Source organism: Aplysia californica, unplaced genomic scaffold (genome assembly GCF_000002075.1).
Source record: "Aplysia californica isolate F4 #8 unplaced genomic scaffold, AplCal3.0 scaffold00313, whole genome shotgun sequence".
NCBI classification, from domain to species: Eukaryota; Metazoa; Mollusca; class Gastropoda; order Aplysiida; family Aplysiidae; genus Aplysia; species Aplysia californica.
The window spans coordinates 558,839-574,359 of NW_004797583.1; the positions used below are offsets into that span (position 1 = coordinate 558,839).

General features: G+C 39.4%; 1 protein-coding gene across 1 annotated transcript in view; it reads left to right on the forward strand.

Annotated features, from left to right (window-relative positions):
- Positions 1 to 14,012, forward strand: part of LOC101861594 (translation initiation factor eIF-2B subunit epsilon) — a 21,930-nt gene extending 7,918 nt beyond the window's left edge. Inside the window, exons 7-17 of the mRNA XM_005102106.3 lie at positions 1,443 to 1,565; positions 2,478 to 2,578; positions 3,235 to 3,380; positions 3,834 to 3,984; positions 5,192 to 5,281; positions 6,411 to 6,614; positions 7,022 to 7,112; positions 8,462 to 8,588; positions 10,775 to 10,855; positions 11,850 to 12,017; positions 13,807 to 14,012. Coding sequence (XP_005102163.1) covers positions 1,443 to 1,565; positions 2,478 to 2,578; positions 3,235 to 3,380; positions 3,834 to 3,984; positions 5,192 to 5,281; positions 6,411 to 6,614; positions 7,022 to 7,112; positions 8,462 to 8,588; positions 10,775 to 10,855; positions 11,850 to 12,017; positions 13,807 to 13,887 — 1,363 coding nt within the window. The 3' untranslated portion in view covers positions 13,888 to 14,012. The remainder of the gene's footprint in view (positions 1 to 1,442; positions 1,566 to 2,477; positions 2,579 to 3,234; positions 3,381 to 3,833; positions 3,985 to 5,191; positions 5,282 to 6,410; positions 6,615 to 7,021; positions 7,113 to 8,461; positions 8,589 to 10,774; positions 10,856 to 11,849; positions 12,018 to 13,806) is intronic.
- Positions 14,013 to 15,521: the final 1,509 nt, after the last annotated feature.

Consider the following 15,521-nt stretch of genomic DNA (forward strand, 5'->3'; position numbering starts at 1 on the left):
TCGATAAAAATGAAGTTCAGGGCCTATTTTTTTGCGATATCTCAGAATAGCTTCTCGCACCTTCCGACGGGTTTTCTCAGAGCCGCTCACATATATATAGAGTCCGTTTTTGAACAATTCCCTCATCTGTTCTTTGTGAGATATGACGGCATTCTTGCTCGCTCGCCGTATGCTGCTATTCAGCAACAGCAGCAACAGAAATACTTGTGTGTGTTTTCAACTCTTTAAGGACGTAGCTGACATAGTAGATGTCCAATCAGCAGAGGGCCAAAGACAATGTTGCAGCTCATTTCCAACCGACATACACAAATCAGAAACACAAATTTGAATTTTTCTCATTATGCGTGTTCTTGCATGCTTTTTTAAGTTTCAATTAAAGGAAGCTTAACTGAAAAATCTGTGGGAAAAATGAAGTTATGCTCTTTCGTTTTTAACTCACTTGCGACTGGGCCCTTTCACCAGCCACAAGCGTTGAAGACTGGCGTTTTGGGGGGTATTTCAATAAATCACCACAACTCTCAGAATTACCCTAATCATTTTTTGACACAGTAAAGTAACATTCAAGCTTAATCTAATACAAAAAACTAAAATTGTCTAAGTCTAATACTTTAATTTGTATGATTTTTTAAAAATTGGCATGAATTTGATTTTCGAAAAATTTCCAGAGACGTGACAAGTAGAATGAAATTCACTGCAACAACAAAAATAAAAGTTCAAAGTGTTCTGGTTTGATTTGTATACATGTGCAAGTGTTTGGTGATAATATAAAAGCTGGTCTGTGCATTGATTCAGACCCATACACTGAATTACATGAGACAGATGTACGGCACGACGTTGTGATTTCGTTGCGCGAAAAACAACACCGGTACTAGTGCTAGATCTAGCCCTAGAACTACGACTCAGGCCGTGTTCGGGTACATATCCAGGATCCTAACTATTAGACACATCATATTCTGAGACACTAGAACTAGTAAAACGCACAGAAGTATAGAAAACGGCGAAATTATGTGATTCTTGTTCATGCGACTTCTTCGACCGTTACTACGACGCGACTGTCGGATTACTATGAGCTGTATAGAAAAAAACAAAGCGCGAGTTCTGGTCTGTTCAACCCCAGTTGGGGTCACTGTCCTTCACCTTCAATAACTTAAAAACTACCGGCCCCAGAGATACGAAACGAAGTCTAAGTAGCTCAGGCTTGGCCAAACAAGGGTACGAGGCGGGTCTCGCGATCCGTGCGTGATTTGTAGAGCGAAAAAAAAATTCCAAAGTTGGTCACGCAGGGCTTGTGAGACCCGACGCGAGCGTCATGGCGGGGGTCACGCAACTGTTGTGTGACCCGTCTGAAGTGAGTTAAAGTACCCTAAAGCAGTGCATTTTCAAGCGTGCAAAATGTGCATCCTTAATGAGATAACATCCACAATTTTTGTCTTCTCTCACAGCAAAGATGTGATCTGTCGCTGGACGCTTCCCTATGTGCCGGATATCTATGGCAGCGGTTCTGGAGAGAGGGTGAAGTACGGTCCACACAACGTCTACTGCAGTAAAGACGTGACCTTAGCTAGGTGAGTAGTGTCCTTGACCCTTGCTCGCTTTCTTTTTTGAACAGAGTGGCCAAGTTAGTGGATTTTAAACGAAGAATAATTGTTTTATATATTGGCTATTCCACTGTAACTAATGGGATATTTGATATTTGGACTATATATTACTTCTTTTTTTCTGTCAGTTACCGAAACTAAACACGTCACAGGATTTGCATAAAGTACGTTTTTCAAATGACTGCATTTAACATGATTCTCAATATGTCTTTGAAAATGTTCTGATCTTCTAAAGTTGAAATAAATTAACTGATATTGAATAGCAGTGTTATCATTGTAAAAAAAAGTATACTCCCATCAGTTAGCATGGAATAACCTGTATCGATTCTGGAGCTTGTATCTCTTTACCATGATGATGTTGCCCTCATGTTAGCTGAGAAGTAGAATGAATGTACCGTTATTTCTGCTGCAATGCATCGGTTTGTTTTCTTTTCTTTTTCATCCTCTGTTGCCGTTAAGCGTCGAGGGGAGATGCAGTTTTCTATGGTAGGCCAGCTCCGCAGCTCTTTCAGTTGTGATGTTATGTTTTCTTAGGGTTTCCTTGACACCCTCGATCCACCTTTTGCGTGGCCTTCCTCTTCCTTTATAGCCTGAGTGCTTGGTGTTGTAGGCTCTCTAGGCTGGCTGGTCAGGTGACATGCGTAACAGGTGGCCAAACCATTTTATCCATGCTTTGGTAAATGACAGAAAAAGAATTGTTTAGTCCTTTCTTTAATACTAGATTTTTGGGTTTTTTTTCCTGATTTGATGTCTTTTTTGATAGCCAATTTTGATATAATGAACTGCATCTGGGAAGAAAGGCATCAGTAAGAATTTATTGGGATGAAATGAGATGTTGTGAAGCTAATCTGTGATTTGATTTGTCTGTTTTCTCCACAGAGGCTGTGAGCTGAAGAGGGACGTTGTTGTGGGCAGTGGGACGCGGGTTGGCAGTGGCACCGACATTTCACGCTGCGTCATCGGCAAAAACTGTCACATAGGTAAGGAGGTGTGGATTTATGGCGGTGTTTGCATATGTAGACTCGTTCTGTTTGTTTGTCTTTGATATTTTATTAAATTGTGTATGTGTGATGGGGAATAAACCTATTTCAGTGTGGTAGAGCTCTAATTTCTATCAAAAGGTAAAAGAACAAAAGCAGAAGTAAGTAATTCTTGTAGTGCCACACACACACATAAATGCACACACACACACACACATAAACACACACGCATACACTCACATGCATATAGGCCTACACACACACACACACACACACACGTACACAAACTCACACACACGTACACTCAAACTGCATCCCACCCACCCCCCAAAATAATCACATGGGTGGTTGACGGATGCTTCATTGTTGTTCACTCCTTCCTTCTTATCAAACATGTGTCATCCGTTACCTCTCCTCCTTCTTTTCTTTGTACATTACTCTCTTGCTACCACTTCTAAACTTCAGCACGTAAATGACCTATTGGTGTTGCAAAAAGTTATGAAAACTATAAACAAGGAACTTGTTGCAAATGCCGTTAAAGTTACGAAAACCTATGCAAAAGGAACTTGTTGCAAATGCCATTAAAAAGAATAGATTACTAAATCTTTTTTTTTAAAAAAGAATGAAGAAATAATTGTCTGCGTCTGTACGTCCAGGTGACAACGTGACGTTACATAACAGCTACCTGTGGGACAACGTGCGAGTGGAGGACAACTGTGAGGTGGACACTGCCCTCCTGTGCTCTGGCGTCTCCGTCCTGTCCAACGTGGTGCTCAAGAGAGGCGTCATCCTGGCCTGGAATGTAAGCCGTTGCCTCCTTCTGACAAATAATTATAATGATAATAACAATGATTATAGTAATAATGAAAATGATAGAAAGAGTATTGACATTATTTTTTTTAATTTTTAAATAAATTTGGGCGAGAGGGCAGTTTTCTCAAGCCTAAGACCTCTCAAGTCTTATGCTTTTTACAAAATTTTTAACGAGTGATGTTCTAGTTCTAGCCCAGGGTTGGTGATTTTTTACATTTTTTTAGCCTGGGTGCAGAATCTTTGGAAGGTTTTTTTCTTTCTGTCGTTTGTTTTAGTCTTCAGTTCCTTTTCTTTTTCTCTTTTGTTTTTTTATCAATTTTCCCTGTTTGCTTTCTTGTCCTTGTGCTTTCTTTACTGAAACTTTACTATATATAAATGTTGGATGGTGTTCTCGAATGCTTGAACTGACGTTCATATCATTATTGTTGACCTTTTGGTGCAGGTGGTCGTGGGACCGAATGTCACGATTGCTCAAGGGACGCAACTGATGAGCGAGCCTCAGAGGGACGAGTTTGACGACAATGACCTTTCATTTGGTGACGATGACGCACAACAGCTGCAGTCGGTCAAGGAAAAGCAGGGAGAGAATGAAGGTATGGGTATGGAGCCGGCGAAAAGATCAAAAGTTCTTTAGCTCTTTATCTCCGAGGGTAAACCCACTATGTGGGGACCCTCTTTTGATATTAAATCTAAAAGCGACTTTTACATCACTAAATTGGTCTTTATTATTCAAAACAAGTGAACGTAATTTGATAGTTTTTCGTTTAAAAGAAAACTGTTTTGCCCCTGAAGTCGTTGCAAAGGGATGTGCCTGAGCTGCTGCCTGTGGCTCACCGGCGCGTAGGTTCCAACTGGGAACGGCTTACCAGAGACAAGGAGTTAATGGAAGTTTAGACGAGGCACACTTACTGTGCGACATGTTGGTGAGGGTTTTCCAGTCTGGTAATGAAGTAGATGGTATTTCAATCCTTTGATTGTGATTTCAATTTATCGTTTCTTCAAGTAGAGATCCCACTTATTTTTTCCTACAAATTTCTGCTTTGCAATAGACAGACCAAAGTATTTCAATATTAAAATGTGTGTGTGTAAAGGCTACAATACATATATTAGCTAAGGTGTCAAAGTACTGAGATGTAAAGTAAAGTGAACGTGAATTTAGAGGAGTCATTTATGTTAAATTGCTTTCTCCAAACTTTTATGCCTGAAGCTTTAGGGATATTGGTGGCACTTTTAAGGTGGGAAAATGCTCAAATCTGTCCACAGAGGGCTGGGTAGAGAGGGATAAAATTTTGGCTCACCTGTTACAGACACTTCCAGAACACACTCCGATTGTTGAGGTTTGGTAGTTTTTAATTGTGTGTGTAGGGCTGCTTTGATCTTTTCCTTCTCTCACAACAAACTCTGTGCTCAGTTGGGGACCATTGAAAGGGTACAACAAATTTAGCGATTGTCACCTGCCACAGACAGTCGGTGGGCACTCTGATGTAGGTTGCTTCTTCTATTTCTTTCCTGTATCATTGCCATATTATTTTTCTGTTCCTGCCTAAAACTTAAATTGTGGATGAATAAAGTTTATCTTATCTTGTCTTATCTTATCTTATCCTATCTTGTCTTAGCTATCTTAGTTTATTTTATCTCATCTTATCTCGTCCTACCTCACCTCTACTCATTGTATCTTATCTCATCTTATCTTATCCTATCTTATCAAAGTACAGCTGCGGACTGTCCCCAGACAAGTTTTCTATGTTTCAACCTCCTGGATAAGACTTGCATCATGAATAAATTGTGTCTGTGTTTCAGAAGAGACAGAGGCGGAGAGTTACGGAGCCCAAAGCAAAGCGTTCCTGTTCAAGCCTTATGTGGACAGTGATGATGAAGATGAGGCTGCCGGTAAGTGTCCTTGTTCCTAATGTGTCTTGCTGTTTTGTTCATAATGGAACCTTTTACTTATTAGTTTACCAGACAAGTAACCCTTTGGTTTCTGTATGACCACTATTTGAATTATGTATGGTGCGTAGCACAGGCTTGCAGACAACGTTAGTCATATTTTGTATCCAAAGCCAACAAAACAAGCAAGTGTGTGGCCTTTGTTTTCTATTGCAGTTAAGACCTCAAAATTTCCCAGCTTCATTGAAAAAAAATTTGACCAACTGGTCACACTATAATTTTTGTTATTAATGACGGTGATGGTATTAATACATTGCGTTTATATTAATGAAACATTGCATTTATAAAGAAATTATCCATGCTTTTCTCTTTACATTTTATTTTTTCCACAACAGGTCCTATAGTGTCTTGAGACATCAGTTTTCTGGGAAGCGTAGTAAAGTGTATTCTGCTATTTTTATATCCACTCAAACCCTAACATATATGCTAAAGTCTTTCACTCTTTGGTGGGTGAGCCCACCCATTTTTACCTCGGTGAAGTGAGGAACATTTTTCTCAAGCCCAGACGGGGAATCGAACTCTGGATCCCTGACCTCTGAACTGCTGCCACCTCGTACAGTGGAAGCTGCTATAATGGTCACCTGTACAAATGATCACTTCCTGCTTCCCCCTTTTGGGTTTTTCTATGTTATGATGACAATGTCCAGGGCGTCCACCTGACTAAGACAACCTCTTAAGTGGGTGGTTGGCAGTTAAGTGGGTGGTTGGCAGGTGCTCTGGTGTGGTCTGCTCCTTCTTTCGTATCAAACATCTGTCATCCTTATCTCTCCTCCTCCTTTTTTTTGTGTTTGTTACTCTCTTGTAAAACCTCTTATCTTCGGCACTTATATTAGCTTTTTGTGTTGCAAGTGCCGTAAAACTCTTACTAATAAAAATACTTCCACTTTTCTCCTAGACATTGACGATCATCTGGGACAATTTTGAGTGGGTTTTTTTTTTTGTTAGATTTTTTTTGTTGAAATTTTTCTATCTTGAATATTTCTATATTGGATACAGGAGTATGGTATCGACATGATGTTTGTGTAGTCGAAAATTTTTTACCCTCCCCAAAATGCCACCATCTATTTCACAGTGATTGAGTGTCAGTGGGGAAAGTCCGCGTCCGACTCAGAGGAGCGGAACTCGTACGAGAGCGAATCGGAGAGTGAGGAAGAAGAGGAGGACAGCGAGGGTGAGGCCATGGGTGACTTTGATGCTGACTCGGAGGAGGAAGAGGATGTGGTGGACAGCGCCTTAGGCTTCAGCCCCAAGGCCTGCATGATGAGACGTAACACCGGTGAGTGAGTGCACCAGCATTGGGGATCGTAATTGCAAAAGTAGTGCAAGGAAGAAATTTTAATCACTCTCCCTAGTAAGAATCTATACGTTGTTTTTGTATGGGGGGGGGGTTCAATTTTACTTTCTTCTTAGCAGAAAAGAACTATTTTGGCCTTCAGAATTTTGTGTGTGATTTGAGTATATGAACCACAGAGTTCTTTTTTGTAATTTCATCTTTCCATATGAGGGGAAATACAAGAGGGGGGGGGGGAGATTATGAGACTAAAAGTACCTACTCAGCCTGAAGTCTTTTGAGCAGGTTTCCCAGGGTTAATCGCTAGGGAAACAGAACACGTTGATTTATGATGTGACTCCATAAAAATTCAATTGGAAGAAAGCTGAATTTCCCCTCTGGTTTGTGTACAGATTTCTACCAGGAGCTTGTGGACACCATCGTACGAGGCCACACGGAGAAGATCACGGACGACAATCTCATTCTGGAGATAAACTCTCTCAAGTGAGTGAACAGCGCGATGTCATTGTTTGTTTGGGAGAGGAGAAGGAGGGACTGGTCAAGGAAAATCTTGTGAAGTCATGTGACATCTTATCACTTTAGCTTTTATTTGGGACAAATGATTTTGGTCAAGTGCAGGGGCATGGTGGCCTGGTCACAGAAGGAAACTTCTTTTCAGCAAGCTGTTCAGATGTACTGTGCCCAAAATTGTGAATGTTTATTTAAATTGCCGCTTTGTAATCTGTAACATCGGTTGCAAAGAAACGCTTTGTCAAAATTCAAATTCTAACTGTTGAAATAGGTCAGAAAAGATACAGAATGTAGGTAAAAGTGTAAAAAGAGTGAAAGTTTTGTTGTAGTTTTTAAATATTTTTTTTTTTCTCTCTCCTGAAAAATGTTGCTTTTTGGATTGAACATTTGAACAGCTGGCTGGCATAGAATACCCCCGAGGCGGTGCCACTGACTGCAGTGTCTTTAGGCCATTCCCAAAGGGGGACATTTCTCGTTCAAGCACAGTACTATTGTAAATGGGCTGATTCATGTCTTCCTCATAACTGTGCCTGATCTACAACAGGGAACTACTGCTTTTTCTTTCCTAATCCTTACTATTGTCATTTTCCTCTACTCCTTTTGTATGTTTGTCACTCTTTTGTGACCTGCTATTTCCGGGGTGCCTTGATAGTCGAAGCAGACCTTGTGCTGTTGAAGCTAGAGAGGTGAGCAGAGTAAGTCTGATTCCTTGTAAGGGCTTCTTTGTTGACCCCTACCCCTTGGCGATCATATGACCTTATGCAGTTGCGAGCGCCGTAAAACCCTCTACTATAACTAAACTGACTTAGAATACTACAGATTGAATGCATTTTTCAAAATCAATTTATTGAGGGAATGCGTGTTCTTCACTGCAACACTGAATACCCATCTTCAAGTTGACGTGGTTGTGACAGCTTCATATGGCCTCACATTATAAAAAGATTAATACTTGAAAGAAAGACAAAACACAGCCGCTCTCTTGCCTACCTGCCGGTGAACTGATTTTATTGGTGTTTAGTTTACACTGAAGTCTCGTCGTGTGAATCCCAAAACGAGACAAAAATGTGACGTATCAAGAAGGGGAAATAAATGTGATATTAAAGAATCATTATTTCAACTTTCGCAAAATAGTTCCTTCCCATTGTTACATTTCATACATCAGACATACATTGCAATGGAAAACTGTAATGATCTAACCGACAAGTGAAGGTACTGTGAAGCAATGTGAGGCTTCCATCTTTGGGAACACTTGACTTTGAGCTCAAACTTATTTTTATATTTCACTTACACCTACCCCTGCCATACTTTGTCTTTCTTTTCAGACATGCGTATACGGTACCGATCGACGAGGTCATTGCCAGTTTGCCGTGTGCCATGTTTGAAATGGGGGCCTCTCTGAACAATGCCAAGGTCACTGCAGACTCGAAGCTGTTTGTGTTGTTCAAGAAGGTGAGAAGAGTGGACCTGAACCTAGATATTGGTCCGTGTGTGTTGTTTGATGTTGCGTATGTATGACGGTAGAACAGTTAGTCAGTGACGGGCTGCTGTCTCCTTTTCTTCTATGTCAGTTTTATTCTTGTTCTTCTTTCCTGTAAAACATCTATCATCCTTATATCTGTCCTCCTTCTTTTCCTGTGGGTGGTTTTCTTCTTCTTTCCTGTCAAACATTTATCGTCCTCATCTCACCTCCTTCTTTTTTATGTTTGCTACTCTCTTGTAACACCTCTAATCTTCTGGCGCTCTTATGACCTTATGCAGCTGCGAGCACCGTAAAACCTCTACTAAAACAAACAAAACTTCTTTTCCTTGTATGTTACTCTCTAGTGTCATCTCGAATCTCCAGCATTTATATATGCCTATTTTTGATGCAAGTGCCTGAAAACTCTTACTGAAACTAAAATTTGTGAGACAGCGTGGTGGAATCAGGCTCTCGTCAATTTTTGGGCATGTAGGGTTATTGATACCATTTTAAAGCTTGTTAACTTATCTTTATTTGGATTTTTAAAATATCCATTTATTTTTAATACAAGTCGAGATATTTGCGAAAGAAAGGGGTGGGGGGTCACCTGTTTTCAGAGGTAAAATTAGTGAGAAAATGGCCACCAAAGATCAGTTATTTCCTTAGCGGAAGAGTCCGTGGCAACTGAAAATTTACATTTTTTTGTGCCTTTAATCAACGTTTTTCTGGAAAAAAACACACAGAAATGAGTTCTTCAATGGCCATGAAAGGTGTTGAGCCAAAAAACAAAAAATTGGTAAAAATTCACAAACTTGCGGGAAAATGCAAGTTTCTTCACTTTGAGTATTTTGACGAGAGCCTGATTCCACCACACTGCCTCACATTTGTGTACTTATCTCTTCATGGCAAAATATAGTACACTCCAACCTACCAGTAACAACAACAAAACGTTTCTGAAAATTTCCCAGTATGGGCAGTAGTTTTCTCAAAATATAATGCTATAATTTACGGAAATATGACTGAAATGTTTTTGAAAGTTTCTTTTATATCCTGAAGACCTAGAAAGTCCCCCTGGGGCAGTGCCACTGACTGTAGTGTCTTTAGGCCATTTCCAAAGGGGGGGACATTTCTCGTTCAAGCACAGTAGAATTGTAAATGGGCTGATTCATGTCACGTTCATAACTGTGCCTGATCTGCAACAGGGAAAAGCTGCTTTTTCTTTCCTAATCCCTACTATTGTCATTTTCCCTCTACTTCTTTTGTATGTTTGTCACTCTCTTGTGACCTGCTGTTTTTGGGGTGCCTTGATAGTCGAAGCAGACCTTGTTCTGTTGAAGCTAGAGAGATGAGCAGAATAAGTTTGATTCCCTGTAAGGACTTCTCTGTTGACATCCACCCCTTGGCGCTCATATGACCTTATGCAGTTGCGAGCGCCGTAAAACCCTCTACTATAAAAAAATATGTATATAAAAAACTACCAGTAACAACAACGAAATGTTTCTGAAAATTTCCCAGTTTGGGCAGTAGTTTTCTCAAAATATAATGGTATAATTTTCCAAAATCTGACAAATTTTTTTTTAAGTTTCTTTGCTTCCTGAAGACCAAAAAAGTGACCTTTTGGATTAGGATGTTGATAAGATAAGAAACCCAGATCTAGATGTAGACTTAAATCACGGTGAACCGGGTGAACGGAGTAAAACTTCATCAAAAACCTTTCCCATGCATCATCAGCCAACTTTTCAAGTCAGTTTCTCCCTGTCTTTTTTTTTTATTGCAGTGTAGTACGCTCAAACAATCCCTGATTTTAAATTTTTTCTACTTCTATTTGAACAACCTCTCCTATCTATCTAAACCAAATAAAATCTGTTTGCTATGTGCATGCAAAACTGTACCTCTCTTCTCCGTTCATGACGTAAGCTCGTTACAGCAGTCGTGTATTTCCCACGGTTTAGACGTTAGTTACAGGCAGTAAAAGTACAGTTTGTCTGTTTTGGATGTTTCACCTTCATGACGCCTTATATGATGTGATTTTGGCCAATGGCCTTATGGCGCTCATATGACCTTATGCAGTTGCGAGCGCCGTAAAACCCTCTACTATAATAAAAAAAATAATGGCCTTAAACTCTGAATAAACTTACTTACTTACTTACTAGTCTATGCCGTTTTCTCCCCACAGAACGTCGAGCGTTACGCCCCTCTACTCTCCAAGTACATCAAAAATGCCGAGACGCAGCTCGTGGCTATTAATGGACTCGGGGTAAGTATCTCTGACCCTCGTATGTTTTTCTTTTCAGTTTTCTCTGTCTTTGCAATAATTTTTATTTTTGTTTTTTTTTATACGCCTCAAGTACAATATTTTTTTTCAATACTTCTGTCTGTACAATAATTTTCATAATTTCTACATATGTGGTAATTTTTATTTAAATTAATACTGTCTGTCTGTACAATAATTTTCCTTCTTGCGATTAATCCATCCAGGGATTTTTTGTTCCATGTAGGTGGACAGCTGGCAGGTGCTCTTTTGTGGTTTGCTCCTTTCCTGATCCAACATCCATCATCTTTATCTTTCCTCCTTCTTTTGTATGTTACTCATTTGTAACACCTCTAATCTTCAGCACTTATTTGACCTAATTGTGTTGCAAGCGTTGTAAAACTCTTACTAAAACTTAACATGCCGTATCATCTGACGGGGCTACCTACAGCCAGAATTTGGAGAACAGAAAATTGAGTCCAATATCTGTCAGTAGGTATGTGTGATATATTGTGTTTGTCTTTTTATGAATAAAGTGCCCTTTATTGAAACAGATTAGTACCTTCTCACCGTAAAAAGTCATAGTGAGGAGTTTATGTCCAAAATGGTTCATCAAGATTTGGTCCATTTCTTTATTTAACAGTCTAGCATGCACATAGAAAAACACTCACATGGCAAACTTCTTCTTCTTCCTTGTTCTCGATGACAGTAGCTAGACAGTCAGTCAGATGTCGCACACTAACTGTGCAGTGCGCTTCAAATCTGAGAGACTGCCATAGAGCTTTCTTTCAAGGGGAGTCACATTCTGACATGGCGAACAATTCTTCAGGTCCCCAAATTTTTTCTAATATATATATATATATTTTCTTTGTATTCAAAATGTTTTATGGCAATATTTGTACATAACAAAAAGATTTCCATGTCCCGCCAATTTCTGTTTGTGCGCTGCTTCCCCTGTGAGATAATGATGTGATAAAAAAACTTTTATTCCTCTCCCCAGGACTTTGTGATACGCAACAGTGAACTCCGACCCAAGCTCCCACAGCTGATCAACTTCCTGTACGACGCGGATGTCCTGTCTGAGGGCTCCATACTGTCCTGGTTCAACTCGAACCGCTTCCAACCCGGCTCCAACGATGCTCTCCGGCACGAGTTTCTCAAGAAGTTGGTGAGTAGCTGACTTTTGCCTCTACCTCAAACTCTTCTTCCTAAATAATAAATCTAGGTAGCGTAAACACGGCCTCGCGGGCACTCGCGACCTTCCGACCGCGTGGTATCGGTAAAATCGGGTTAATTCCGATCGCTGTTTCTTTGCTCTTTCGCTATAAAACACCAAATGCCGTACACTTTGTAAAAGTTCAGCTTTTCCTCGTTACAATGGTGTAAGTTGTTTATATGTCCGATTATTAGGAGCTGGAAAATCGCCGACGAAAGCTAAGCCCTTCGCGGTCGGAATGCGAGGTCGGCCGGTTGAAAAATTGACACGCATGCATTCAAATGCTTAGCGGAACGAGGGATGATTAAATACCGTCTTTTCATTGGCGGAGAACTGTAGAGCTTTAAACGGGCTTTCCCGTGATATAAGTTTAGCCTTTGGCGTCTTTATAGAAAGCTTTTAAAAATACCGTCAAAATGTTTAAAGATCACTTTTTACATAAAATATGTAAAATACCGGCTTATAAAAAGTATTAATTAAAAGATCAGTTCATTTTCTTTTAGAATAAAGTAATTAATTTGGAATTATTTTACATCAATCCTTCCGCGAGACTCAGAAATCATGTGACCCCGCACGCGGGGTACACTACAGTATAAGCCGACTCGCTCGCCGCGGGGGCCGGTGCGGCGCCGACCGGGTCAACGCTCGGTGTTTTTGTCGAAATAACGACAGATCATCGTGTTTGAAGTGATAAAATACTAATTTGTAAAGATCTCACAGTCTTGAAAAAAATTAGTCTCCATATATTTGTTATAGTGATTGTACTCTGTTAATATGGAGATGTTTAGTGCACTTGGTACTTTTTTATTGTCTGTCGAACATGGGGTTGCAGCCAGTGACTGACTTTAACAAATTTGATCAAATTTTAAACAACTACAATTTTCTTAAAAATTGACGGAGAGGTTAAAGAATGGTACCAAAATGCTCAGTGGATATAGGCCTTTCAAATGGAACAGATAAATTTGGCATACAGTTAGTTTGAAAATTTAGTTTCTGGTACCTAATAAATCTACTTCATTATAAACTGTGTTCCTCAATGAAAAATTAAGGGAGCATAAAAGATTTTTCTTTTACGGAAGTGAATTGTGTGAAAATAAGAGTCTCAACATTGTCACAAAATGTTATGTTTCTGTACTTGTTTAGAAAAACATTTTACTTGCTGCAAATGTTCTTTTTTTAAAACATTTTATGCATTGAAGACAGAACAAAATTATGAAGTTTTAGATGGTATTTTTTTTATAGTTTTGACTAGTTCAAAAGCACAGTGAAGACTACGGTATATTTTTATTTGTTTTTGCTTGTCCTGAGTTTGACTAATTAAGTTTTCTATGGGACAAAGGTGGGAAGTGGGTGGTTGGCAAGTGCTCTGATTTGGTTTGCTTCTTCTTTCCTATCACACGTCTAACGTCCTTCTCTCCCCTTCGTCTTTTTTGTGTTTGTTACTCTCTAGTAACAAGTAACACCTCTAATCTTCGGCACTTATATTATGACCTTATTGTGTTGCAAGTGCCGTAAAACTTTTACTAAAACTAAAAGGTGGGAAAGGGCGTTCGGGGGGGTGGGGGGGGGGGGGAGGCATGTACCCGGATAACAGACATGCACAGAAAAGTAGGGGCAGGGGAAATTCACTTTACTTAAACCTCTCTGTTCTTATTTAATGTGTTTCTAATGATTACTCCGTCTTTTCTAATGATTACTCCGTCTTTTCTAATGATTACTCCGTCTGTGTGTCCCCAACCAGGTCCAACCCCTGGTGAAGTGGCTGCAAGAAGCAGAGGAAGAGTCAAGTGAAGAGGATGATGATGATGATGACGATGAGTGATAGTTTGAAATAATTTAGGAAAGCTTTGAATGTTGAAGTTAAAGCAAATTGTTCAGTTTTGTGAGATTTGTTTTGATTTTTTGTCTGGCTGAAGGAAGAAAGTGAAAATAAAAGCGTAAACTTCTCCTGTGTCTCTTTGTTATTCAGTTTTAGTGTTGTATTTTCAAGGCATGAGGTGGCTGGTGAGCTCTCTTGTACAGACTGCCTGTTCTACTTTTTCCTCAGTGTTATTATGGCTCTTTTTTCGTTTCCCGACGAAATATGACAGGCATCTATCTGACATACTCGCCATAAACTGCAAGTCAGCGAGTTTTTTTTACCTGAATGTGATTGATTGGCTGTCTGGTTCAGTCTGCCCTTTCTGTTTCTTCTCAGGGGCACTATTATAGCCGTGTGAAACAAATGTGAATCCTTGTTTTTCCCCAGCACACGCAATCATTAAGTTCACAAGTAGAAGTTTTTCATGTTTGCTGCTGTTGAAAAGGAGATTAGGATTTTCTTGTATAAGTTCAAGGTTCAAGTCCAATTGGGTTTCGAATTATGATTTTTTGACCTTCAGGGAGCTTTTCCTCTTGCTGTCACTCCAGTGTCCTACCAGGGGACAAAGTGCTCTAGCTTTGACTTTTAGGTCAGTTGTGATGTTCAGCTTGCACAGTACATGTATTACAAACAAGGAAACGCAGTCTAGAACATACAAAGCAAAACATACGTAAACTTAACGGATTTTCAGATCCGGATTTTTTGCTTGTACTTTAGACTATATTTTTTGTATTTAATACACATACAGAGCAAACTTGGTACATAATGAAATGAATTACGTGACCCAGTGATTTTGCTATGTGCGTGCTAGACTGTAATTTGTTTGTTTGTGTGGGTACAAAACAAGAACAGAAACGCAACAACAAAAAATCGACTGTAAAAAACAGTAGGCTTAAACATTCACTAAAATAAAGTTTCATTTTATTCAATACACGACGCACTCATATTAACATACAAAAACCAGAGTAAAATAATAAATATTATATGTACTTTTTGTAGGCCTTATTGTAGCACAAACTCAATTTGCATAGATTCTCCTTATTATACACTGTAACATACTGTCAGAGAGTTGTAAAAATGTACCATTCCCAACATTTTGAAAAATGTTTTAATTTCAGTTTCTGAACCTGTAGTATTAGTTGCATGTGCTCTGTAAATATTTTGTGGAAATCCAAATTCTAAATATTGAACAAAGCAAGAAGAAATACCATACATAATAATGAAGGTATTTATCATAAAAAGAATTAAGAAATGTGTTCTTTCCCTTGTAAAATGTTGCTTGCATAGTGCAGTTTAACAGCTTGCTGACGATACACAAAATCCTAAAGTTTGATTGATGTCATGCAAATGAGCCCCCATTTGGCATAATTGAAAACGGCTTCTGTTAACTGGTCACTCGGTGAAATCGTCATATTATATACTTCCGGTGATCTCGTCACACACTTTGACTTTTGAAAAACGTGTGGCTAGTTCACCGTGGATTGGCAGACAAACCCACACACACTCCCCCTCTCTCTCTCCCTCTCATATATCTCTCTCTCTCACACACACACACATAATATAATATATACATGTATATATATATATATATATAC